Source organism: Gymnoscopelus microlampas (assembly GCF_963454915.1).
Source record: "Gymnoscopelus microlampas genome assembly, chromosome: 13".
In the NCBI taxonomy this organism is placed as follows: Eukaryota; Metazoa; Chordata; class Actinopteri; order Myctophiformes; family Myctophidae; genus Gymnoscopelus; species Gymnoscopelus microlampas.
Genome location: NC_139950.1, coordinates 17,322,694 through 17,349,637, shown reverse-complemented (window position 1 = coordinate 17,349,637; position 26,944 = coordinate 17,322,694). Strand labels below are relative to the sequence as shown.

The window sequence follows — 26,944 nt, the reverse complement described above, 5'->3', positions numbered from 1 at the left end:
GCTTTAGCTTTGAGAATAGCAGACAGCTTAACCCATTAAGGCCTGAGGTTCCGATTCTACAAAATGTCTTCTAAATCAGTGTTTTTTGAAAAAAATAAACGTATGTTGCTATGTCAGTGGTTCTCAAACTTTTTCACGTTAAGGACCCCTAAACGATATGTATTTGGCCGCGGACCCCCCATCTCAAAATATTTTGTTCCAGGGACCCCCAGAAGCAAAGATTTGAGTAACAAATATTCGCTTTAAAATGTTCACGATTTTTCAAAAATAGCAGATCTACAAGCTCATAGCGCGGCGCGGCACTCGGTGCCGCGCTATGAGCTTGTATATCTGCTATTTTTGAATAGCCAAAGAAATCTAAAATGACACGGATGCGTTCCAGGTCTTAAATGGTTAAGTGCTATTATTGAAGATCTTTTGACATTTTTTGGAACATTTTTTAAAAATCTCTCGTATAATGACCTGCAATTCCCCAAAACAGGGACGCCAAGTTGAAAGCAATAACGTTTCTATGGACCTCATCTTGGCGACGAACCCAAAATAAAATACTGGAGCGTTTTATTCATGTCCCTACTTTAATAAGTTTGTGTTTACTAATAAGAGTAGCCAGATTATTACACCAATAATTCTATCATTCTATGTTCCTGTAGGGGGAACAAGGCTTTGCCGGCAAGGAGGGCACTTCTGGACAAAAGGTAATAAGTAACACGGTCTGGTAGTTGTCCTAGTCATATTTTATTTTCTTATGAATGGTTTCAATGCATTATGCATTACTCTTTTGACAGTGGAATGCTGTAGCAAGCACAGCCATCTCCCTACACCTGTCCAGTGGAAGAAGTACTCCTATTGTTTTTTTTATTATCATGGGGTGTGGGGGGAATTAGTTATTCCACAATGTAGAAATAGTCTGTTACAAGTAAAACATTTATATAATTATGCCTTTAAGCCCTGGAACGCATCTGTATCACTTCTTGATTTGAGCTAAAAAAGCATTATTTTACACTTTGGCTATTCAAAAATAGCAGATCTACAAGCTCATAGCGCGGCACCGAGTGCCGCGCTATGAGCTTGTAAATCTGCTATTTTAGAAAAAAAAAAAAAATGTCTGCAAATCTTTGAATATATATTGTTTTAAAGCGAACATTTTTATCTCAAATCTTTGCTTCTGGGGGGTCCCTGGAACAAATATTTTTGAGATGGGGGTCAAAATGATGGGGGTCAAAATGATAACATACATATCATTTTGGGGGTCCTTGACATGAAAAGGTCCACTGATATAGAAACATACGTTTTTCAGAAAACTGTTGGGATTTAGAAGACATTTATAGAATCGGCTTCAGGTCTTAATGGGTTAAGTATAAGCATTTTAGTACTTTGAAAGATGTTTCAAAACGTTCAAAATATTTTGTGAAAATAGCCGATATACAAACTCAGAAAGCATCACAATGGCAACACGTTGTGAGCTTGTAGATCAGCTACCTTTGATTAGCTGAAGTATAGAATAAGGGTTTTGTATTAACAATAAATAATATAGCAGTTGTAACTTAGTAACTATAACGTTTTCAAGTAAACGTAGTGGAGTAAAAAGTATAGGCGACATCATCATCAAAAATGGTCACGCTCAAAGTAAAAGTATACCTCGAAATTGTACTTTTACAGTAAGTACAGTACTTAGTTACTTTCCACCACACTGCACCTGTCAATATCATTGACGCCCCCTTGCCACTCTATAATATGGTGGGTTGCTGGAGCTTTATTGGCCTGCTGAGGTCATGAAACTGTATAGGCTAACTGCAACACTCTAATAACCGCCAGCCAACGAGTTCCAAGATACCTCACGCGTTTCTGGCACCGGGGTGTGGAAAGTAGAGGGTGGGGGGTATAGCTTATTGAGGAATCGGTGATCAGTGAGATATTTGTGGAAATTATAAGCCTTTAACCCTTTAAGACCGGGGGACGCATCTGTGTAACCACTTCATCCATATTTTATACTTTGGGCTATTCAAAAATAGCAGATCTACAAGCTCATAGCACGGCACCGAGTGCCGCGCTATGAGCTTGTAGATCTGCTATTTTTTTTTAAATCGTGTTTTTTTTTGTGCAAATCTTTGAATATATATCTATAAAGCAATTGTTTTTTACTCAAATCTTTGCTTCTGGGAGTCCCTGGAACATTTTTTTTTTAGATGGGGGTCCGCAGCCAGATACATATCGTTGTGGGGCTCCTTGACACTGACATTAATATTAACATAAGTGTTTCAGAAAACTGTTTTAAACTGATTTAGAAGACATTTGTAGAATCCCCAGAAGCAATAACATTTTAGCTAGAAATGCTCGCTTTAAATATATATATATTCAAAGATTTGCACAAAATTGTTCACGATTTTTCAAAAATAGCAGATCTACAAGCTCATAGCGCGGCACTCGGTGCCGCGCTATGAGCTTGTAGATCTGCTATTTTTGAATAGCCAAAGAAATCTAAAAATGACACACAGATGCGTTCTCAGGTCTTAAAGAGTTAAGAACTTATTCCCTGACTGCGTACATAATGAGTGGTGGAAGAAGTACTCGGGTTGTCTTTACTTATCGTTGTTGTCGGGCAGAAACCTCCTATGTCCATATTTTTTCGTAAATGAATGCCCTACTTGATCATACTACAGCGTCACACAAAAGTATGAAAAGTAGCAGGTATAGAAGGCAAGCTTGAAATGCGTTTTGAGCTTGTAGATCTGCTACTTTTGCCATTTTTTGGGGCGGTGTAACCGCCCCCTATAAGTGAGTTTTGGACACTGACCAATCCTGCACCGTGATTGGCCAATAGTCTACAACGCAGTCTACAACCCTAACCCTTCCACAGTCAATGCAAATCTATACTTTTGCAAAGTCAGCCAATCACATTACAGCTAGTGTCATCACCACTAGCTGTAATGTGATTGGCTGACTTTGCAAATTCAGGACTGTGATTGGCTAGCGAAACACATGACACATGTGCAGCCCTATGAATAGCAGTATGGACTTAAAAAAAATCAATTTATCCTTTTTTTAAATGAGTCATGTTGTGATGACCACACACCGCCCACTTCACACTGGGTGTGATTTTTTATTTGTATCCTGAAAAGTAACCGTTGTTTTGGACATATATGAGGTTTCCACCCGACAGAGACGATATGTAATAAGTATAAGTACCAATACCACAATGTTAGACATTTTCCTCTTACAAGTAGAAGTCCTCTATTCGAAACTTTACTTCAGTAAAAGTACAAAAGGTATTGGCAGTAAAATGCTGAAGTGCTGTTTTTTGGGCGGGTTTTGGGGGAAATATTTTGAAATGTTTGAAAAGTTTTTTGAACAAGTTACAGAGTAGGTATAGGTACTTTATTCATCCCCGAACGGAAATTAAGGTGTTACAGCAGCTTTCATAGAGACATCAATAAAAAAAAATAATAAAAAAAATAGGCATCTAAGCATGGTCAAGCTCACAGCGCCTCGCATTGCGACACGTTGTGAGCTTGTAGATCAGCTATTTTCAAATAGCTGAAGTATAGGATAGGCGTTTTGTATCAATAATAAAAAATAACCAGTAAAATATAAAATAAATAACCAGTAACTAAGGTTTTCAAATACTTGTAGTGGAGTAAAAGGTATAAAGATATAATGAAATGAAAATACTGAAGTCAGCTAAAAGAACCGTTAGTACAGTACAGTTCTTGAGTAAATGTACTTGATTGTACATTTTACTTTAAATGTTACTTTCCACCACTGGCAGTGGAAAGTAGAAGGTGGGTAGCTTATGAGGAATCGGTGATCAATGAGATATTTGTGGAAATAAGCCTTTAAGAAGGCATTCCCTGACTGCGTATAATCTTTTTTTTCCGTTGCATTCTGTAGTACTGTTCCCGAGGTTAACGCGTTGAGACCGGGAACGCATCTGTGTCATTTTTAAGATTTCCTTGGCTATTCAAAAATAGCAGATCTACAAGCTCTTAGCGCGGCACCGAGTGCCGCGCTAAGAGCTTGTAGATCTGCTATTTTTTGAAAAATCGTGGGGAAATTATTTTGCATACTATTTATTCAAAAAACTATAGGATTTAGAAAACATCTTTTAGAATCGGCCTCAGGTCTTAATGGGTTAAATAAAAATGTAGGCACCAGTCCCAGGCAGCAAACCGTTTTTTTTTTCTTGTAGGAACTTTGGTATTGCGAGTGCATTTTGTGCGCTGGCACACCACTGCAGAGTAAGTGCATTGTTCGGCGCTAAGCTCGGCTCAGAGGAGCTCACAGTGAGTTGTGGAGTTTGGGGGATTTACAGACAGGCAAAGGAAATTCATTGCACCATAAACCGCGCACACCACCAACATGAGGAGGTCCTGAATCCTTCCATGATATAACCTCATGCATAGATCCAATTAAGGGAAATCCATTCGTTTAACCCTTTAAGACCCGGGAACGCATCTGTGTTATTTAAAGATTTTTTTTTGGCTATTCAAAAATAGCAGATATACAAGCTCATAGCGCGGCACCGAGTGCCGCGCTATGAGCTTGTAGATCGGCTATTTATTTATTTTTTCATCGTGGAAAATGTGTGCAAATCTTTGAATGCATCTATATATTTTTAAAGTGAACATTTGTAACTCAAATCTTTGCTTCTGTGGGATTCTACAAATATCTTCTAAATCCTAGTAGTTTTTGGAAAAAACGTTGCTATAATAAGTGGTTCTCAAACTTTTTTTTATGTCAAGGACCCCCAAAATGATATGTATATTTGTTCCAGGGACCCCCAGAAGCAAAGATTTGAGCTAAAAATGTTCCCTTTGAAAATATATACTCAGAGATTTGCGCACATTTTCACGATTAAAAAAAAAATAGCAGACCTACAAGCTCATAGCGCGGCACTCGGTGCCGCGCTATGAGCTTGTAGAACTGCTATTTTTGAATAGCCAAAGAAATCTAAAAATGACGACACAGATGCGTTCCTGGTCTTAATAGGTTAAAGACCCATTTCTTCCCTTCTTCTTGGTTTTGGATAGAAATGCAATATGCACATTAAACGACTACAGAGCAAACCTAATGTATGACTATATTAATTCAATAGATTTTTCTTTTTTTTTGTATTTATTTATTTACAGTCATAGTAAAACATCTTTCTTCATGTATTCTGGATGGGTGATTATTTGGAATGAAGCCAAGCAGCCACAACCACTTTTTTATCCCAGCAGAATAGATTGTGATGGAGAGGCGTTATCCCGGATCATTCCGTATGGCACACTCCCGTTGAAAGTCATAAAGTGTGAACTTTTCCCTTTTCTTTAGCTTTTTTTTTAACGTTTTTTTTTTTTTTGCGATTCTTGTCATTGCAGGGGGAGGTCGGAGCAGAAGGGCAAAAGGGAATCGATGGGGATAGGGTAAGCGCGCTATCTCCGTCCGACATATCTTCCATACATAGCACATCAGCCAGATCTGGTTTCATCAGGGAATCAATTCTTTATCCCATTGAGACCTGGAACGCATCGGTGTCATTTTTTAGATTTCTTTGGCTTTTCAAAAATAGCAGATCTACAAGCTCATAGCGCGGCACCGAGTGCCGCGCTACGAGCTTGTAGATCTGCTATTTTTAAAAAATCGTGCACATTTTGTGCAAATCTTTGAATATAAATATTATTATTTTTTAAAGCGATTTTCTTTTTTACTCAAATCTTTGCTTCTTGGGGGTCCCTGGAACAACATATTTTGAGATGTGGGTCCGCGCCAAATGTATACTTTAGGGGTCCTTGACATGAAAAAGTTTGAAAACCACTGATATTATAGCAACATACGTTTTTTGTTAGGATTTAGAAGACCTTTGCAGAATCCCCCAGAAGCAAAGATTTGAGTTACAAATGTTTGCTTTAAAAATATAGATTTGCGAGAAAAAAAATCTATAATTGGAAAAAAAAAGCAGATCTACAAGCTCATAGTGTGGCACTATGAGCTTGTATATCTGCTATTTTTGAATTGCCAAAGAAATCTAAAATGACAAATATGCGTTCCAGGTCTTTAAGGGTTAAGGGCTATTCGTTTTCTGTTCATCTTGCGTGATGCCCTCGGGGCAGAAGTGAGGTAGATCTTTTTTTCCCCTCCCTCCTCCTCCTCTCAATGTGGTGGCTGTCATATTCTGAAGTGGATTTTCTGAAGTGTGGTCAGGGGGCTGCCATGTCCTTCTCCGGTAGATTTTAATTGATACAGCATATGTAGCACAGAACCTGAATGTTGATGAACCACAGTACGTTTTTTTTTTTTATAACCTCAAAGCTGTTCTGGGCCATTTGGATTTTTACAACGTTGCCCTATCTCGGAATTACTATAGCAATGAAACCTACACCATATTGTACTGGGATATTATTCAGGGTGAAGGAAATACTGGGGGGGTGAATTAATTTGACCATTGGTTGTGATAAAGAAGATCTCTAAAGATTCATTATTTCCTAACAGGGGTCTACTGAATAAATTAATTTACTAGCATTCTAATCGGGAGCAAAGCAAAGCCGGCCCGTGTCCCTGTATACTAATGGTGAGCTGGACCAAAGGCTGTTTCATATCCTCCTTTCTTCTGTTGGTTGGTGGCCGAGCAGATGGTCAGTTTTAAAGTGGTTTAACCCGTTGAGACCGGGGAACGCGTCGGTGTCTTTGGGCTATTCAAAAATAGCAGATCTACAAGGCTGTAGCGCTGCAGCTTGTAGATCTGCTATTTTGGAGAAATCTTGAACATTTATTGCAAATATTTGAATATATATGTATATTTTTTAAAGCGAACATTTGTAACTATGTCTCAAAAACTCAAAACCCCCAAAAAATGTGAGATGGGGGTCCGCGGCCAAATACATTGTGGGGGTCCTTGGGGGTCCTTGACATGAAAAAGTTTAAGGACCACTGATATAGAAACATACGTTTTCCAGAAAACTGCTAGGATTTAGAAGACATTTCTAGAATCCCCCAGAAGCAAAGATTTGAGTTACAAATGTTCGCTTTAAAAAATATATATATATTCAAAAAAATAGCAGATCTACAAACCTATAGTGCACACACAGATGCGTGCCCGGTCTAAATGGGTTAATAAAGGGACCTGTTTTCATCACCATTCCCTCACTGAACAGACCTATTGCCAGAGAAACCTGCTTCCCTGGCACGGGCCGCGCTGCCTTCGCCACGTCCAAAAGAAACGCTGATCCAAATGCTGAGTGTTCATGGGAGAGGAAGTCCAACAGCAAAACCAGAAGCTAGTCCACTGGCCTTATTGTGCTGAGCCAGTCAACAATGGCCCACAATGTTTCCCTAAATAAATGAATGAATGCATTATGCAGAGTCTCTAGACCACTTAACCCGCTGGTTCTCAAACTTTTTCATGTCAAGGACCACCCAAAATAATATGTATTTGGACGCTGACCCCCATCTCAAAATGTTTTGTTCCAAGGGACCACAGAAGCAAAGATTTGAGTTAAAATGTTTGCTTTAAAAAAAATAATATATATATTCAAAGATTTGCACAAGTTTTCAAGATTTTTCAGAAATAGCAGATCTACAAGCTCGTAGCGCGGCACTCGGTGCCGCGCTATGAGCTTGTATGTCTGCTATTTTTGTATAGCCAAAGTGTAAAATATGGTTAAATTAGTTAAAATGATTGTGACACTATATTAACTAATTTTGCAGGGGACCCCCTGGTACCCCTCTTATTGGACCCCTGGGGGTCCCCGGACCTCACTTTGAGAACCAATGACTTCACCCATTAAAACTGGGAAAGCATCTGTGTCATTTTAGATTTTAGCTACATAGCAACATAAGTTTTTCAGAAAACTCTTAGGATTTAGAACATTCGGTCTCAGCAGGTTTAAGCCCTGTAGACATTGACCGGGGGTCCCAGGGGTTCGTACTTGGTCCCCTCCTTCATTCACTCCACACCGAATGTCTTTTCTGAACACAGCCGATTTACAATATCAAATTGTGAGCTTGTATATCACCGTCGTACTACAGAGTACAAGTTAAGCATTACTCATGGCTTTGGTGTTATGTCATTACACAATTGGTCTCCTCCTCTTTTCACAACACGCTTTTAAGCGTTGTGAGCTTGTAGATCTGATATTTTTGCTACCATTCATGGGGTGAAAGAGTTTAACTGAGTATTGTGTTGTGATTTAGTCACAGTCTTAGTCTGCTGTCTTACATACAGTACAGCATTGGTTCTCAAAGTGGGGTCTGGGGACGTCCAGGGGTCCTTTGGGGGGTACTAGGGGGTCCCCGGCTAAATGTGTTAATTTTGAACTCAAATCTTTTTGAATTGCTTCATTTTGAACATTTTGAACTCAAATCTTTGCTTCTGGGGGTCCGTGGCACAACATATTTTCAGGTGACGGTCCGCGGCCAAATACATATGAATTTGGGGGTCCTTCGGCACGAAAATGTTTTTTTTTTGTGAAAACACACTGAAGTTTGGACAGAGGTGTGTCTTACTAAGGGCAACCTGAGCAGAGATCTTCTTCTGGATATGAATGGCTGTGGATGATTTGCAGCATAATTTAACATATTTCTTACAGTTTTTGACATGAGTGGGCATCAGTCACAGTGTAGGTGATAATCTTCCACTTTAGCTCATACAGGTACATAACATCTCATGTCTTGTCTTATCTTATATTTATTTTAACAACTTTCTACCTGCCGTACCTATTTTAGTCATTATAGATCAATTTCCCAATATTTAAAAAAAATAGCAGATCTACAAGCTCATAGCGCGGCACTCGGTGCCGCGCTATGAGCTTGTATATCTGCTATTTTTGAATAGCCAAATAAATCTAAAGTGACTCAGATGTGTTCCAGGTCTTAATGGGATAAAAAAAAAAGAAATAATTCAAAGATATGTATTTTTTTATTTTCAAAACACAGCTTGTAGACTGGCTGTTTTCACTGACGGTTAAGAAGAACTTCTACTACTGCTAGAGGCTTGAAACATCCACTAAACTCACGTGGGAGCAGCCATAAGAGTGTGGCTATTTAGTCTTTTATACACAGTATCACATTGATTTCAAATGAAGAAAACACAGCCAGAATGAGTGAAACATAAAAAACGTTGGTCTCCTATTTAACGACTTTATTTAGTTACACAGCTGTTCCAGTCCTCCCAATCTGGCCGTAAAGATGGGGACAGAAAAGAGTCCAATGCCATTGATGATGGAATTGCCATTACCATAACTTTGCTAGCCACTGCATGTACTCCAGTGGATACGTTTGAGCTTTTGTTCATGGACCATAATTATGAATTTTTAAGAATCGGCACGATCCCTCTCTCTGTGAATTGGAGCAGACTGACCGAGGTGATGATGGCATGATCCTAAATCAATGATATCACATTTAGAACACACCCTCGGATATGAGATATTAACTGTGCGGATCAATAGGCGTTCAGGTTCAATAGGCGTTCAGAAGTCAGTGTGACTCTGACACGGATATTTGATTCAATCTAATCAAATGCCATTCCGATGCTCATGGCCAGTTTTCCCCCAGCAGTGGTGGACAAAGTACTCAACCCCCAGTACTTGAGTAAAAGTGTAGATACTCCTGTTCGAGAACTACCAGTGAAAGCCAGGTCCTCAGTCATATGTGTAGTTAAAGAAAAAAAAAAGAAAAAAATACTTGAGTATTCAGAAGTACAAATTTTAAAGTACATTTTCTTTTTAATATCAATGTATTGCAGTATTAATTATTTTTGACATTATTGTTCCAAACCAATTTTTTCATCTTCGAAAAAAAATCAATAATAGTGAAACTAGCAGATCTACAAGCTCACAATGCGTCACGTAGATCTGCTTTTTTCACTATATTTGTACAAATAATGTACTTTTTCCCTTCCTAGAAATGAAGTGGAGTACAATATTTGTCTTTGACATGGTATGGAGTGAAATTCAAAAGTATCCAAAAAATACCAATACTCAAGTAAAGTACACATACTCAAACAATGTACTTAAGTACAGTACTCAAGTAAATGTACTTTGCTACTGGCCCCCACTGTGGCGCCTTGGCGGGTGGAGTTAATTTGATCCTGGCCGATCAAAGAGGTCAGTAAATGCAGCACAGTCCCTTAGTCAGCAAAGTTGATATGTGGTTTCAAATTATTCCTTGTCATTCTGTTTGAATTATGACAATGTTAGAACACATTTCTCATTATGTAAGCACGGGTCTCAATTATATGACCTTGATTTAATATGGGACGTAGGACGGGGGTCCTCAACGTTTTTCAGGCCAAGGACCCCCTTAGCTGAGAGAGAGATGAAGCAGGGACCTCCGGATTCATGTTAAATGTGTTTCCAGACATTTAACCACTTAATCCCCCAATGCTTAGTAAACTTGACCTTTGACTCTGTACTTGGTCTGCTCTTACACCAGACGTCTTCACCGAAAATAGCAGATCTACAAGCTCACAACGCGTCTGCGACGCGTTGTGAGCTTGTAGATCTGCTATTTTCGGCTAATGTTCCCCCCAGAATAGGGATGCGAGGCCTCAAGTGGTTCATGTAAAAATACAAAAAAATAAAGTCCCTATCACACAAAGATTTGGTGGCCCCCCCATCTGCAGTTTCTCTGAGGCCCCCCCTTAGGGGTCCCGGACCCCCTGTTGAAGCCCCCTGACGTAGAGTGTTGATTACTATGTTGACAGCAGTCATGGTAATCATGAGGTGTCAAGGAACTCCCAAATTTGAAAAGATGTTGTTGCCATGGACCCCCCTAAGAGAAGAGTTATGTTCCATTTTTCACAATTTCATTGAATTTTCACATTTAATTTTTCACAATATTTAATGATTTTTCAAAAAAAAGAAGTATGCGATATTGTCTAATTTAGCTGGGGAATGGGACTACCTTGAACCGCCTCAAGGACCCCTGGGGGTCCCCGGACCCCACTTTGAGAACCGCTGGTGTAGACAGACAGAAAAAGAAACAAACATTATTATGACTGAGTGTCATTCGACCCCTAAGACAACAAGGGCTTTGTCCAAAATGTTTTAATTGGCTGCTTATCATTGCTGTCGGGCAGAAACCTTGTATCTCCATATTACATGTTTTTATGTTTTTTTCATAAATGAATGCCATATTTTATACTTCATATGACAGTGTCACGCTAAATAGACATCCTGAGCTTGTAGACCAGCTGTTTTCTGCATTATGTTTTATATTTAGAAATCTTTGGAAAATGTTTGCCCAAAATAGGGATGCCAGGTTGAAAGTAGTTCAGTGTGTCCATTGACTTTAATAATCAGGATAGAGAACTCAGACAGGATAGGAAAAGTATCAATACCACAATGTAGAAGCACTCTGTTACAAGTAAAAAGCCTTTGTTCAAAATGTTACTTGAGTAAAAGTACAACAGTTTTGGCATCAAAATATACTAAAAGTACCAACAGTAAAAGTACTAAAATGTTTGAAAATAGCTGATCTACAAGCTCACAACGCGTCGCGATGCGACGCGTTGTGAGCTTGTAGATCGGCTATTTTCAACCAGCCTATATATAAAATAGGGCTAAAGTGGTTAATGTGTGTTTTATAATGTAATAATTTATACCCGCAAAGTAACTAATAACTAAAGTTTTCAAATAATTGTAGTGGAGTGAAAGTCCAACATTTGCCTCCTCAAAAGTGTACTTAAGTACAGTACTTGAGTAAATGTACTTAGTTACTTTACAAGACTGGAAATGAGCAGACAAAATTGGTACTGAAAAAAAAAAAAAAAAAAAGAACCTGATAAATGAGTACTCTCTCCTGATTGGCTGAACATGGAACACAGTTTGTAATTGTTGTCCCATAAAGCAACAGTTTTGGACATACAAGGTATCCACCCCGTCAGCGCTGATGTGTCCTCAGTCACACTGGCAATGCGCTCGCGTTGCCAGGTCTGTGGCTGCCACGCTGGCATGCGCTCATCAAATAGTGTGAAGCGTCACGGCGCGGCTCCATTTCAGCCCTAATTGTCTTATTTCAGGAAAAGATTGTAGCCCAGTCAGTGAAATTAATATAGTGTCCCCACAGTATCTCTTTCAGTGTTTCATCAATTAGCTTTAACATAAGCTATACCGTAGGAAGGAGGCTATAAATATGCATTGTGGAAGAAGTGCTCAGATTTCTTTCTTTTTTTTGTATAAGTAACAATACCACAATAGCAAAAGTAAATTGAACTTCGTTTACAATCTGACTTGAGTGGAAGTGCAAAAGTATTGGTATTCAAAATATACCTACAGTACCAAAGTATTAACATTTTTCAAAATTTGTCAAAAGTTTTTCCAAAATAGCTGATCCACAAGCTCACAAGTAACGCATCGTTATATGTGACACGCTGTGAGCTTGTAGATTGGTTATTTTCGGATAACTGTAAGTACAGGTCTTAATTGGCTACGGTATGTTTTGTAATAATAATCTAAATCTGCAAAGTAACTAAAGCTGACTTTAGCTGACTGTCAAATAATTGTAGTGGAATAAAAAGTAAATATTTGCCTCTGAGCTGTATAGTGGAGTAGAAATGGAATTACTCAAGTAAAAAAAAGTAAGGCAACATTGTACTTAAGCACAGTACTTGAGTAAATGTACTCAGTTACTTTCCACCACTGTAAATACAAGAGCTTCTCCATTAAACGCACAGTTTACTGAATGGCACCTCGGAGCATTCCTTTGTTGTAATTCCTTGCTTGTATATTTTACTCATATAGGGTGCCAAAGGAGCAACCGGAGAGCCCGGCGAAGACGGAACGGCGGGAATAAATGTAGGTTGCCCCTCTTTTTGATTTGTAAACACAGCAAAGGATGTTTAAGTTGCATAAATCTCCTCGCACGCTGATGTAGGTTGGCCTATTTCATGTTCAAGAGGACTTTTCTACACCCCCCAACCCCCCCCTCCGCCCCCCCCCCCCACTAATATTAGCTCATAGTCTTTTTTTACAGCTAGTATGTTATTTAAGGATTGAGTAGACACCTGAGAGGGGAGAATTCGATGTATGAGCATGTGAGCCGGTATCGTCTTGCAGATATAAGTCCTGCGGGACAGGCCCGAGCCCCACTCCGTGGTATTCTGATGGTAAATCAAGTTACACACATCATGTGATTACATGATGTTCTTCTTCCGTTGTGGAGTAAAAGTCATAAAGGCAGAATTTTATACTCCCCCTGTCTGTCTGCGCCTGCAAAAGTCGACGGGGGTGGTCTTTTAACCCGTTAAGAGCTGAGGTTCTGATTCTAAAAATGTTTTCTACATCCTAATAGTTTTTTTTTTAAACATAAAAAATATTAAAAATATTAAAAATATTAAAAATATAAAAAATATTAAAAATATTAAAAATATTAAAAATATCAAAAAATCCCAAATATCCCAAAATATGTTCCAGAGATCCCAGAAGCAAAGATTTATTCACTTTAAAAATATATATATATATACAAAGATTTGCAAAAAATGTTCACGATTTTTCAAAAATAGCAGATCTACAAGCTCATAGCGCGGCACTCGGTGCCGCGCTACGAGCTTGTATATCTGCTATTTTTGAATAGCCTAAAGTCATCGTAAAATGACACACACACACAGATGCGTTCCCGGTCTTAATGGGTTAAAAAAAAAAAGTGCATCTGGGGGCGAATCTATGTTGAAATCTGCCAACACCTCCGCTCTTATTTAGATTAACTTTGTATAAATGATATTCAGGAGTTTTCAAGGAGAGATAAGGAGTGTTTATAAGATTTTTTTCCCCCACCAAAGATTGTGTTCGGTGCAAGTTGAGCTTCAGCCCATACTCTATATGGTACGGTGTAATCGCTGAGCCAATGGAAAGTCACAAAAGGCATTTTCCCTCTCGCCGTAACCTCCCTGGCATGTTGTAGGGCCGGCACTCAAGATATCTGTGTTGCTTGGTAGATCCTGTTCCACGACGGAGATTTAAAGACTTGCCATTCAAGTGTATCAACACTTTCTCAGCAGATCATTTGGAATGCCTCACTTTGACTTCACATTTCAATTCGGAGCCCCGTGCTCCTCTCTCTCTCTCTCTCTGACTGTCATGCGAGGTTTGCGGGCGATAAAAACACCCCCCCGCTGATCCCTCAAAAACGTCCTCCCTTATCCCATTTAGACCTGGGGAAAGAATCTGTGTCATTTTAAGATGTCTTTGGCTATTCAAAAAATAGCAGATCTACAAGCTCATAGCGCGGCACCGAGTGCCGCGCTATGAGCTTGTAGATCTGCTGTTTTTTTTTTTTATCATGGAAGGTTTGTGCAAATCTTTGCATATATATATATTTTTTAAACATTTGTAACTCAAATCTTTGCTTCTGGGGGATTCTACAAATGTCTTCTAAATCCTAAACAGTTTTCAGAAATTGCTATAATCAGTCGTTCACAAACTTTTCCATGTCAAGGACCACCCAAAATGATGGCCACGGACCCCCATCTCAAAACATGTCGTTCCAAGGACCCCCCAGAAGCAAAGATCGCAGTTAAAAATGTTTGTCTTAAAATATATTCAAAGATTTAAACAAAATTTCCACGATTTAAAAAAAAATAGCAGATCTACAAGCTCGCATAGCGCGGCACTCGGTGCCGCGCTATGCGAGCTTGTAGATCTGCTATTTTTTTGAACAGCCCAAAGAAATCTTAAAACGACACAGATGCGTTCGCGGTCTTAATGGGTTATTGCATCCGCTCTCTCTGTCAAAACAAACGGCTATGACCAGCAGCTGTTCTAGCCTAGTAAAAAAAAAAAGAAAAGGGAAAAAGGCATAAGTAAACATAATTAGGCTGCATTTGTACGTCCGCGGTGCTTTCCCTGTGCTGTGTTTATTTGCTTGCTTTCGTTCGTTGTGCCTTGTGCTGGGGAGTTGCCAGATTGTCTTGTGGCCCCCAACGCTATAGGAGTGACGAGACACAGTGGTGTGTGTAATTAGCACAGGCAAGTGTACACAGCTCCCCACAGCGTTCTGACCCCATGTTGCAGGAGTAGACAGACGCCCAGGCAGACACCAGCAGCCTTCTCCCTCCCAGCCCCCGTCCCCCCCGTCCCCCCGTCCCCTCCCCTTGTCCTGCTCTGTCCCTTTCACTGCTGCAAAAAGCCCCACACTAGCTCCAGAACAGAAGCTGCAGCAATACATGCACGAATAGTCGTTTGTTAAATGGCTCTTTCAACCAATTAAGACCTGAAGCCGATTCTACAAATGTGTTCTAAAACAGTTTTCTGAAAAAAGCGTATGTTTCTATATCAGTGGTGCTCAAGCTTTTTCATGTCAAGGACCCCCAAAATGATTTCTATTTGGCCACCGACCCACCATCTCAATATGTTTTGTTCCAGGGACCCCCCAGAAGCAAAGAATGGAGTTAAAAATGTTCGCGTTAAACAATATATATTCAAAGATTTGCACACATTTTCATGATTTTTCAAAAATAGCAGATCTACAAGTTCATAGCGCGGCACTCGGTGCCGCGCTATGAGCTTGTAGATCTGCTATTTTTGAATAGCCAAAGTGTAAAATAATGCTTTTTAGCTCAAATGAAAAAGTGACACAGATGCGTTCCAGGTCTTAATGGGTAAAAAAGGCTATCGCCTAATAAAGAACGTTTTTTATTTTAGTGAATGTTTCTTCGTGTTCCTCATTATGGTTCTATAGAGCAGTGGTTCTCAAAGTGGGGTCCGGGGACCCCCAGGGGTCCTTGAGGGGGTTCTAGGGGGGTAAGTAGTTAATATAGCATTATTTTATCCATTAAAATTGTACATAAATCTTCTCTTCTGGGGGTCCCTGGCACAAAACCTTTTCAGATGGGGGTCCGCGGCCAAATATATGTATCAATGTTGGGGTCCTTGGCACAAAAAAACGTTTGAGAACCACTACATTTTCACAACGTTTGCCTCTTTCTTACGTAATATTTGACAATTTGGCATTATAAAAGGTCTTCAAATTTGCATGCAGCATGTTGTGAGCTTGTACATCTGGTGTAGAGCGGGGAAAAAGGAGCGGACCGAGTACAGACCCCCTGGGTGACACTGGTTGATGAAGTATTATAGGGTTTAGGTTTTTAAGGATTCTTGTATAGAACCATTAAAACGAATAGGTCTGAAAGGTTCTTTCTTAGGTCTAAAATGGTTCTTCCCTGAAGAATCCAAGTGTAGCAACCCAGCCTCCGCATGCTCTTTCTCTCCCTCCAATGCCACAGAACACTGTGGTAGGACCCATGCTATGAGGCTAATTCTGTTAGCGTCTTAACCCTTTAAGACGCGATTCTTTTAAAAAATCTAAATCCTAACAGTTTTTGGAAAAAAAAAAAAAAATGTTTCCAAGATTTTTCAAAAATAGCTGATCTACAAGCTCATAGCGCGGCACTCGGGGCCGCGCTATGAGCTTGTATATCTGCTATTTTTGAATAGCCAAAGAAGTCTAAAGTGACACAGATGCGTTCCAGGTATTAATGGGTTAAAGTGGGTTATGTTCTCGAAGGTCGAACGTAAAAAAAAAGAAAAAAGAAGACAATAATCCTTAAAGGGATTATTAGACACTTTCAGCAGGAACTTTGAAGAAACAAATATAACCATTTTAAATGATCAGTCGCTTGTTTCCGAAGGAGAATTTCCATGCTATTTCACAGATGAGTTGACATGTCTAAACAGAGTAATGTCAAAGACCAAAAAAAAAAATCTAAAAAACTTGGAATTTCAGGTTCACCAAGTGATTTGCCCCCCCCCCCCCCCCCCCCTCCCCTGCTTTTCAAAATGATGACTTTCCCGTGTTGTTGTTTGGCAGTCAATAGGTGTTTTTTTTTAAATAGATCTCATTATTAATGGTGCGGTGGTGGGCTCATTAAAGCAGCAATTCCAACAAAATCAGCATCAGTTCTCCTGACAGGGAAAAACGTCTCTGAAATGATCAAGTGAAAAAGACGGCTGGATTCCTTTAACCCCTTCAATCCGGGGGAACGCATCAGTGTTATTTTAGATTTATTTGGCTATTCAAAAATAGCAGATCTACAGCCGCGCTATGAGCTGAGATTTTTGAAAAATCGTGAAAATGTGTACAAATCTTTGAATACATTTTTTTTAAAATTTTTTCCCCATTTGTTCATTTGTAGAATCCCCAGAAGCAAAGAGTTGAGTTACAAATGCTTAAAAAAAACAACATATATATATATATATATATATATATTCAAACTAAAGATTTGCACAAATTGTCACGATAAAAAAAAAAAAATTGCAGATCTACAAGCTCGTATCGCGGCACTAGGTGAGTTTGTATATCTGCTATTTTTGAATAGCCAAAGAAATCTCTTAAAAATGACACAGATGCGTTCCCGGTCCTAATGGGTTAATATTCAGCCCATCAGTTTATATCACTCCTGTACAACAAAAGAAACACAGTTGAATGGAAGCCCTGTGTTTTGACAAGCGGAAAAGTTAGCAACCCTGCACTGAATGACAAATACTGTAATTCACTCTACATTCCCACTGCACCAGTTTTAATATTGTCTCTGTCGGGTGGTAACCTTGTATTTCCAAAACTGTTACTTTGTCAGAAAATTGGAAAAAAGAAGCTGTGTTCAATGATTAGTTATGATTTAGTCCCAAGCTCTTGTTAACCCATTAAAACCTGAGGCCGATTAAAACATTTTTTCTAAATACTGACGCTTTAAAAAATATATATATATATTCAAAGATTTGCACAAATTTTCACGATTTTACAAAAATAGTAGATCTGCTATTTTTGAATAGCCTAAAGAAATCTAAAAGTGACACAGATGCGTTCCCGGTCTTAATGGGTTAATATGTTTCATTAGTTTGATATTAATAAAACCCACACACACACACCTGACCACTCTCACTTGCATTTTCAAACATTTTCAAAGGTAGCTAAAATAGCAGATCTACAAGCTCACAGCGTGTCACGTAACAACGCGTTGTGAGCTTGTACATTGGCCAAAGAAAATTGCAACTTTTGTGTGATAGGCTACTGTAGTACGACTAGGTGATGCATTCATTTAGGACAAAAACATAAAAAAGTTGAAGTCATTATGGAGATACAGGGTTTCTGCCCGACAACAACGATATACAACCCAGTCGTATATATATCCAGTCCAGTGATGAGCACATGCTTTTTTTAAATATACAGTAGACCTCGCTTGAGGGATTATAGTATTTGCCAAAGCTTTGTTCTGGAACGATCTTATATAAAACAAACTCAGAGGTGGGAAAACTGCATTTCTTTCCTTCTGTGGCTTTTGCCCAATGGCATTTCCACGTTGTTTTTGTTGTTATGTAGATTAAAATTGGCTTCACTCTAACCAGTGCATTCTATTTAATTGATTTCCCCCCTCACCTAGAGGGCTGGTTCAGATTATACATTATTTACACTGCATTCCAATAATAATAATCAGCTCAGACAGTATGGATAATTGTTGTAGCGTTGATTAATCTGTGACCGATTTCCAAACTTAATTTCATATTTAAGCGGTCTTCGGTGTAATGCAATATTAGTTGGTTATTAAGTTATGGTGATTTGAGGCCTCATTAGTCTCATGATCTTCTAATTGTCTGGCAGATTATATTTCTTGGTATTCACATTTACAGTAATGAGTTAAATGCATTGTTGTTGTATCATGTCTTGTAAAAATGACTCAAGAGCACAAAAACAGGTGATTGATTTGCGTCTATTCATCTGAAGTCTTGGATCAAAATCCTACTCCTTCCTGAAAAAGATAATAGGCTCTATTCACAGCAGCCATATTATGAAGACATTCGCAGGTGTTATCAATGATACTAATGAAGGCTCTGTTCCATTCTGGTCGAACAGAGTCAGGGTGCTGATATTGTGCATGTTGGCTCACTGGAAACACTCTGCTACACCAGTGGGTCTACAGTTGGGGTCCAGGGACCCTCATGGACCAAATGGCTCCTTACGGGTCCATTTGGTTCCATGTGTACACTCTCAGAGTTATGGGGGTCGTGGAAACCACTGTGCTACACTAAATGGAACAGAGCCTTCATTAGTATCATTGGTAACACCTGGGAAGGAAGTGATGATATTGCTGCTGTGAATAGAGCCTAACCTCCACTGGGTAAATAAAGGTAAAAAAAAAGAAGAACAAAAAAAAGATGAAATTGCTCCTATTCGAAAGGTGTATTAACTGACCAGATGTTTAGCTGGTGCTTAGTGCTTACTGTATACAGTACATACTGTAGTTGAATCCAGTAATGTCAACGGTAGTGTTAATTGTTAGTACTGTTCATTTGTCCCTCTTAGGGTTACATTTTACCCTCAACTCAAAACTAACGGTGTCCCGTGCTGAAATTAGACGATCTACAAGCTCACAGTGCATTGTTGTAAGCTTGTTAGATCGACTACTTTCGGCACATTTTCAGGTTTATTGATATCATGAGGTTTTAGCGTTGTTTTGCATCACATGGATGTTGTCGTGTTTTTCTCACTGACTTTCAGTCACCTTGCCGAATCAGAGTGGCGCGGAGGTGCTTACTGAAAGTCGAGAATTGTCTTTTCACATGTATAATTCGGCTAATCGGTAGAACTATTAATACCGCCGCGTGTGCGGACAGGAGGAGGGGTGCAAAGGCGTTACAATCCGAGAGGTCCCGTCTCGCACACGGTATTTCAGGCTATAGACCCAACCCCGTATCCCCTGTCCGACTAACGGAGACATCCTTGTTAAGAGAGACCCCAAGAATTTTCACGGCCAATGTATTTCATGAACGATAAGGTTTTGAGAGGAGAGAGGAGAAGAGCCAGTAATTAGTCACGTCTCTGGCGGTGCCACGGACTTAATGTAATAAGGGTAGGTAGTCATCTTCTGCAGATGTAATTCTCTATTAATAGCCTCTTCAACTCCACACTTAACCATGACAAATTGTATTTTTTGAGCCATTTAACCCATAAAGACCGGGAACGCAGCTGTGTGTCATTTTAGATTTCTTTTGGCTTTTCAAAAATAGCAGATCTACAAGCTCGTAGCGCGGCACCGAGTGCCGCGCTACGAGCTTGTATATCTGCTATTTATTTAGAAACATCGTGAAAATTTGTCAAAATGTTTGAATATAATATATTTTTCAAAGCGAACTTTTTTTACTCAAATATTTGCTTCTGGGGATTCTACAAATGTCTAATGAATCTTTTTTTTTTTTTTAAACGTATGTTGCTATAATATCAGTGGTTCTCAAACTTTTTCATGTCAATGACCCCCAAAATGATATGTATTTGACCGCAGACCCCCAAATCCGAAAACAATATGTTCCATGGACCCCCAGAAGCAAAGATTTGAGTTAAAAATGTAAATATATATTCAAAGACTTGCACACATTTTCAAGATTTTTTTCCAAAAAAATTGCTGATCTACAAGCATTGTATATCTGCTATTTTTGAATAGCCAAAGACATCTTAAAATGACACAGATGCGTTCCCGGTCTTAATGGATTAACTGACCCCCCCGTCCCCGTCCCCCCCATCCGTCCTGGTCCCTCTTACAGTATTTCAAAGAGTTGCTGCTGCTGCTGCTGGTCTTGGCCCAAATGTGTCACACCCTAACAAGGCGGGCTGCAAATTTAGCCTGTCAATAATGTGTCGAGCGTCATTCATCAGCTATCACTGGTGGGGCCATTCATCTCTCGCTCTTTATCTCAGCTGTCCGTTCGCCTTTCACTTTTCACCACTGCGGCGAGGAGGGGGGGGGGCTGACTTTGCCCCGGGGCTCACACGCACGCACGGTTCAATCCTTTCCCGCTAGCCCCTAGCTTCAGGGCTGAAGGTGATGACAATCTCAGGCCTTTTTTACTCAGGCCAAGGGCCATTGGGGGGCAGGGGGCTTGTTGAGCAATGTGCAGTAAGCTGGTTGTTGCATCAACTGTTGCATCATTAAAGGCATAGTTCACCCCCAAAATGACTTTTTCTATCAATTACTCACCCCATGGAGACTTGAATTCATGGATATTTTTTTTGTTTTTGACGCATTCCTAAGCTAATAATTTTGATTTGACTATTTTGACGGCAGTGGTTCCAGTAGGAGACACAAAGAGTCTCCTTTGTGTCTCCTACCGGAACCGCTGCCGGTCATCAAATTATTGGCTTAGGAATGCGACAAAAAAAAACAAAAAAATCCATTAATTCAAGTCTCCATGTGGTGAGTAATCGATAGGAAAAAAGTCATATTGGGGATGAACTATCCCTTTAAGGGCTGTCCACACCAAGAACGATAACTATAAATATATTGCTTTAAAAATCGTACTAACTCAAGTGGATGGCGATTCAAACAAAAAGTTTAGAGAACGCCATACTGTACTTCCCATTCTTGGTGTGGTCTGCTCTTTAGCGTTTGTTGACACTACACAGTAAAATTCCGATTCTAAATTGAACTCAGAGAGTGTACAAAGCACTACACAGACTCTCATGGACTCTCTGACTTACAAATGGATCTAAATCAACACTCAACAATTTTACTGTGTATTCTCTGCGCATACAGTAGACAGGTATGTATGACAAATCCTACATAGCAGTCCACTGAGTGACTGCTCTGGTGGCCTGTTCCCAGAAACAGCATGCTGACATTGGGTATGCTGGGACAATGGTTCTATTCACAACAACAACCAAACCAATCGATCAACTCCAAATCAATTGAAAACAAAAAAGAACAAAAAACTCCAGCGGGTGATGTGTTTTTCCCTCCAGGGTTTGAAAGGTGAACCCGGGCCAATTGGTCCGCTTGGGCCCAAAGGAGAGAAAGTGAGTGATGCTGAGTAACGTATTGTGTAATAATGGGCTCTATGCACAGCAGCCATTTTGGAGAGAAATTGGGCCTCGTCCTCACTTCCTTCACAGGTGTTACCAATGATACTAATGAAGGCTCTGTTCCAATCTGGTCAAACAGAGTCAGGGTGCTGATATTGTGCATGTTGGCTCACTGGAAACACTTTGCTACACCAGTGGGTCTCAAAGTGGGGTCCAGGGGACACTCATGGTTCCTTGAGAGGGGTTCTAAACGTCCCCTTAAAAGGTGTGTAACTCTGAGAGTGTACAAATGGAACCAAACGGACCCGTAAGGGTCCGTTTGGTTCCATTTGTACACTCTCAGAGTTATGGGGGTCCTTGAAATTAAAAGGTTTGAGAACCACTGTGCTACACGAAATGGAACAGAGCCTTCATTAGTATCATTAGTAACACCTGTGAAGGAAGTAAGGAAGAGGCCCGATTTCTCCAATATGGCTGCTCTGCATAGAGCCTATTGGGTGCACAGGAGGATCATGCTGCTATAACACTCATCATCTTCGTGGAACCACGTGGTTTGTTGCTTTGAGGAATCTGCTTTAACTTGCATGAGCTGCAATCTCAGACTCATCGAACTCTCTCTGTCCATTTTGTTTGAAGTGCCGCGCCGATCGCTACTCCAAACACGTCGGTCAGCCAAATTGGACTTTTATCTCCGTCCGTAGTTGTCAAGCTCGTTGGTAAGATCTCGAGTGTTGTCCGGTGATGCTCACATCTCGATCAGATATGATATCCATCAAAAGTAAAAGCGTAGGGCATTTTGTACATTTCTTATCTGCTGATTGGAAATCTAAGTGTCTCCTAATTATGTTTTGGATTAAAGCCAGAGAAAAAAAAGACGGCGCCATGACGGTGAGACTTTATGCTTTTTGGAATAGACTTTGCATTGAGAGAATCATGTTTGACGTTGATGTCAGAATTCAGTATCCAAAACCATATCTTTTGTTTCTTCTGAAAAGCTGAAAGTGCTCAATGGAGAAGTTCCATTGTTCTTTGTTGTAACCGATTCAGTGAAAATGTATTTGAATTAGATTCATTTTTCTGTTATTTTTTTTGACAATGGAACATTTAATTTTTCCGGGCTTTTCCATTCTTTCCATCTCACAGTGCGATTATTTTGCCATGGCTCGCGTTGAAATGTTTTCCTGTAATTAGTTGCTATATCCCCTGTACTCCTTCCGTTTTTTACCCCCCCACGTATTGGACGTTTTTGTTGTTGTCGTTTTTGGTCGAGCTCAATGCATAATTGTAGGTGCGATGCACTGTCTGCCTGCCTTGAAGTTATAATGAGCTCTGTGCGTGTCTGTGAAGACTACAGAGCATCACAGGATATTTCATCCTATTTTCCGGATGGGAGGTGGAGAGTGGGAGGCGAGAGAAGGCTTTGTTTTTGTATCGAAACTGACAGAGGAAGGAGATTTGGAAGACGTTAAAGTAATGAGGCTCTGAATATCCCGTAGCAGGCATATTTTAGGTGTAACATTCATTTAGACAACAAAACGACTGTGAACTACATGCATCTCTTTTTCTTTTTCATCCACATCAGATAAACCGGGTATTGCCAATCGTAAAGTCCAGAGATTTGCGACTCATTCTACACGGCTTTTATAAGCTGTTTTTGCCTATAACGCAACTGCAATGCAAGTATACGGGAAGATTTGAGGAAAGAATAGCGGACGCCGGTATTTGATCCAAAATAGCAAAAAAGACAAGAGCGTTTTTCATCGTCGTTCATCTGCTTCATTCCATTATTTTCCCCTCACTTTTCATGACTGGCTGTATTATACTGTATGTCACATTCTCCAAACAATGTACTCATACCTCGGTGTTAATGCTACAGCTCTCACATCACAGTATATCACAAGCCTGTCTTTGTTTTAAGGCCTGTCACAATTAATTGCATCAGCCCACCACCTGTCCTTTGTCTGACAGAGGTAAAAGGCTTCCGACTTACAAGTAGATTTCTACGCTGGGGAGGGAGTACTGTACCGTACCGTACATGACACATGCATGGTGAAACCATGACATTTTAACGTTGATTGACTGATGTTTTTATTGACACAAATGCAGATACACCATGAACATATATATATGTTTTTTATGTATCTGTCAAAAGGATAAAACACACACAAAAAAAGCTTGAGAGCTTATTTCTATTGTGGTCCTTTGAGTGTAAATGTGTTGGGGGAGGGGGGGCAGAGACATTCTTACATTTCCCAACGTACTAGATGACTGGAATAGCAAAAAAGACAAACAAACAAACATGGGTACTTTAAACGGAGCCTGTTACAACTCAACTAATTCAACGTTAACAATAGACCTAATCAACTTAACCACTTACTGTAAACTCCATGTGGTTGCCGGAGTCCCTCAAGGCTCTATCCTAGTGTATTTTCTGTTTTCTGTTATTGTGGGGAAAGCTTATTGCTGAAAATAGCCGGTCGACAAGCTTACAACGTGTCGCGCTGCGACGCGTTGTAAGCTTGCCGATCTGCTATTTACCTGCGAAAGCTTTCCCAACAATATACGGATACTGGGGTCTAAGGCTTGCGGGTAACCCATTCCACATAACTGCAGCAGAGTACAAAAACGAGTCCTTTCCCATACAGCTTTTGAATCTGCATGGGACAAAAGCTGTGGATCTCACTCTGGTGGAACATCACTAACTGTAGAAAAACAAGTTGCAGTAGTCTTTGAACACGATGTTCACAGATGGCTCTAAAATCATCGTGTGTGAATTTATCCTCTGTTAATTGCCCCAATGGATGGTTTAAAACTTTTGGATATTTATCTTGATTAATAACTTTATTCTTTTGTTTCCTCACAGGGTGACGTCGGTCAGCCTGGAGTGCAAGGTGTGCCTGTAAGTCGACATTTCACAGTAAAATCCTCAATGCTAATTTGTGTATTTAGCGTGGTTCCAAAATGTGCTCTTTGTGTCTGTCTTTCTGTCTGTCTATCTGTCTGTCTGTGGTTGGTTGGATTGAGTTTTCTAAATGCCGCAGCTTTTCGTCCATACACGGTTTTCGTTGTGTACATTTTGACTGTTACTCTGAACACACATGGAAAGAGAGGCACTAACGCCTAATTAATTCTCTGTGCCAATCGCGGTCCCTGCCGATGTCCCCTTGCCAAAAATAGCAGGTCTATACGCTCACGACCTGCTGTGAGCTTGCAGAGCGGCTATTTTCAGCGCCGGATACCGCCATAGTATAAGGGCACGGTCAAACATGTGTATTATTATAATTTGTTGTTTTACCTTTATTTACCTGGGGAGGTTTTTCTTCACACTCACACATACACACATACATTAAAACCTGGGAACTGCCCTGTACAACCACAGTCCTTCAGTAAACTGTTGGCCACTGACTGAGCAGCTCCACTGGAGCAGTTGAGGGTTCAGTGCCTTGCTCAAGGGCACTTCAGTGGTGTTGGCGAGGGATAAGTGGTGGCCATTCATTTCCCCCACCCAGATTATTATTTCGTTTTTCACATGTGTTTTAGATACGTAGGGTTGCCAACCTGCTGTGCATTCACGTCCGGCGTGTTTTTATCTATGGGTGCCCAGAGTCGAAATATTTTCAACTCTGAATCATTTAAGTTTTTAGCAGAGCGCCTTGCGTTTTCAGCATAGACAGTAAAAAGAATGGACAGAGTGACGCCATTGGTTTCTACAGACCGTAAATAAAGCCTATTTTTCAGCAATTTCAAAACCGCCATCTTTCTATAACGTGTTATATTGCGTCATATCATACGCAACCGGAAATCAACCCACCCGCTTGAATGGAGACATTTTTTTTCTGACACCAGCAGGGGTAAAACAGTGAAACTACAGGCCATTCATATGAACTGTCACTTCCTATATAGACTAAATTTCAAAGCCGAATGCTGGGCCCTTGGTCTTCAGCACGGATAAAAAAAACGCTTCGGTGGCCAAACACAGCCTTAAATCCAGCTTAAGGTGAGAACAGTCTTTAAGTCTCACATTAAACGTTGCCTTGGAGTCGTTCAAACAAGGGAGCAAACAAACCGTATATATACAGACAGGGGGTATAGAGCCCTGCTTGGCTTCCCTCTTGTCCAGAGATACAAAGGCTGGGAGGAGGGAGCTGTCAGGCAGCCAGGGGGAGGGGGGAGGGGGGGGGTCCATGTGCTCAGTGGGGGTGTGGATGGAAGGTGACAGGTAGAGGAGCTGGCTGATGAGTCACAGAACGTTTGCTCACACACACGCACACACACACGCACGCACACACACGCACACATACAAAAAAGTCAGCTTGGTTTCTTTTCCTCATTGTCTCAATTTCCATCCCCTCCTCTTCCCCCTCAATCTGGGGGCTTCCTGATGGGGGTCCCAGACAGACAGTAGACCAGCGGTTCTCAACCTGTGGGCCGGGGACCACCACGTGAATGCTTTTTGAGATTTTCGAGTGAAAAGGTTGGGAACCGCCGCAGTAGACTACGGGTCTTCAACGTTTTTCAGCCCAAGGACCCCTTAGCTGACAGAGAGTATGTAGTGGACCCCCACTACATATTGCATACATTTTTTTTTTACACATTAGCTTCTCTATTAATTCATGTTAATGTGTATTTTTCAGACATTTAACCACTTAAAGCCTCAATACAAAACTTGACCATTGGCTCTGTTCTTGGTTTGCATTTTGTGTAGCTTCATTTCCCTCTACACCAAACCTCTTTGCCAAAAATAGCAGATCTACAAGCACACAACGCCTCGCAGCGCGAGGCGTTGTGTGCTTGTAGATCTGCTATTTTTCGCTAAAGCTCCCCTCGCTCCCCACGGAATCCTATCACGCAGAGATTTGGAGGACCCCCTGCAGTAACTCTGAGGACCCCCTAGGGGGTCCCGGACCCCCTGTTGAAGACCCCATGCAGTTAGACGACTTGCACGTATTGAAACCCCTGGGAGGTATAATCCTACCATGCTTTGTACAGTACACTCTGATCCCATACCTGGGAGGCATCCTACCATGCGTTATGCATTCTAATCCCATACCTGGGAGGTAACCCTATATACAGTACCTATGCTTCATGCATCCTGGTCTTATAATTGGAGCTGGTTTACGCCACTATAGCTGCCTCCGCTGTGGTCCTGTTTAATGTAAGCCCAGGGGAGCCGAGAGCATAACCT

General features: G+C 40.4%; 1 protein-coding gene across 3 annotated transcripts in view; it reads left to right on the top strand.

The window, feature by feature from the left end:
* LOC311059097 (uncharacterized protein) overlaps positions 1 to 26,944 on the top strand; it is a 248,307-nt gene that overhangs the window by 50,851 nt on the left and 170,512 nt on the right. For all 3 annotated transcript variants that reach the window (XM_084076729.1, XM_084076728.1, XM_084076730.1), the window contains exons 11-15: positions 651 to 695; positions 5,358 to 5,402; positions 12,717 to 12,770; positions 21,700 to 21,753; positions 24,623 to 24,658. In XM_084076729.1, the coding sequence (XP_083932855.1) occupies positions 651 to 695; positions 5,358 to 5,402; positions 12,717 to 12,770; positions 21,700 to 21,753; positions 24,623 to 24,658 (234 nt within the window). The remainder of the gene's footprint in view (positions 1 to 650; positions 696 to 5,357; positions 5,403 to 12,716; positions 12,771 to 21,699; positions 21,754 to 24,622; positions 24,659 to 26,944) is intronic.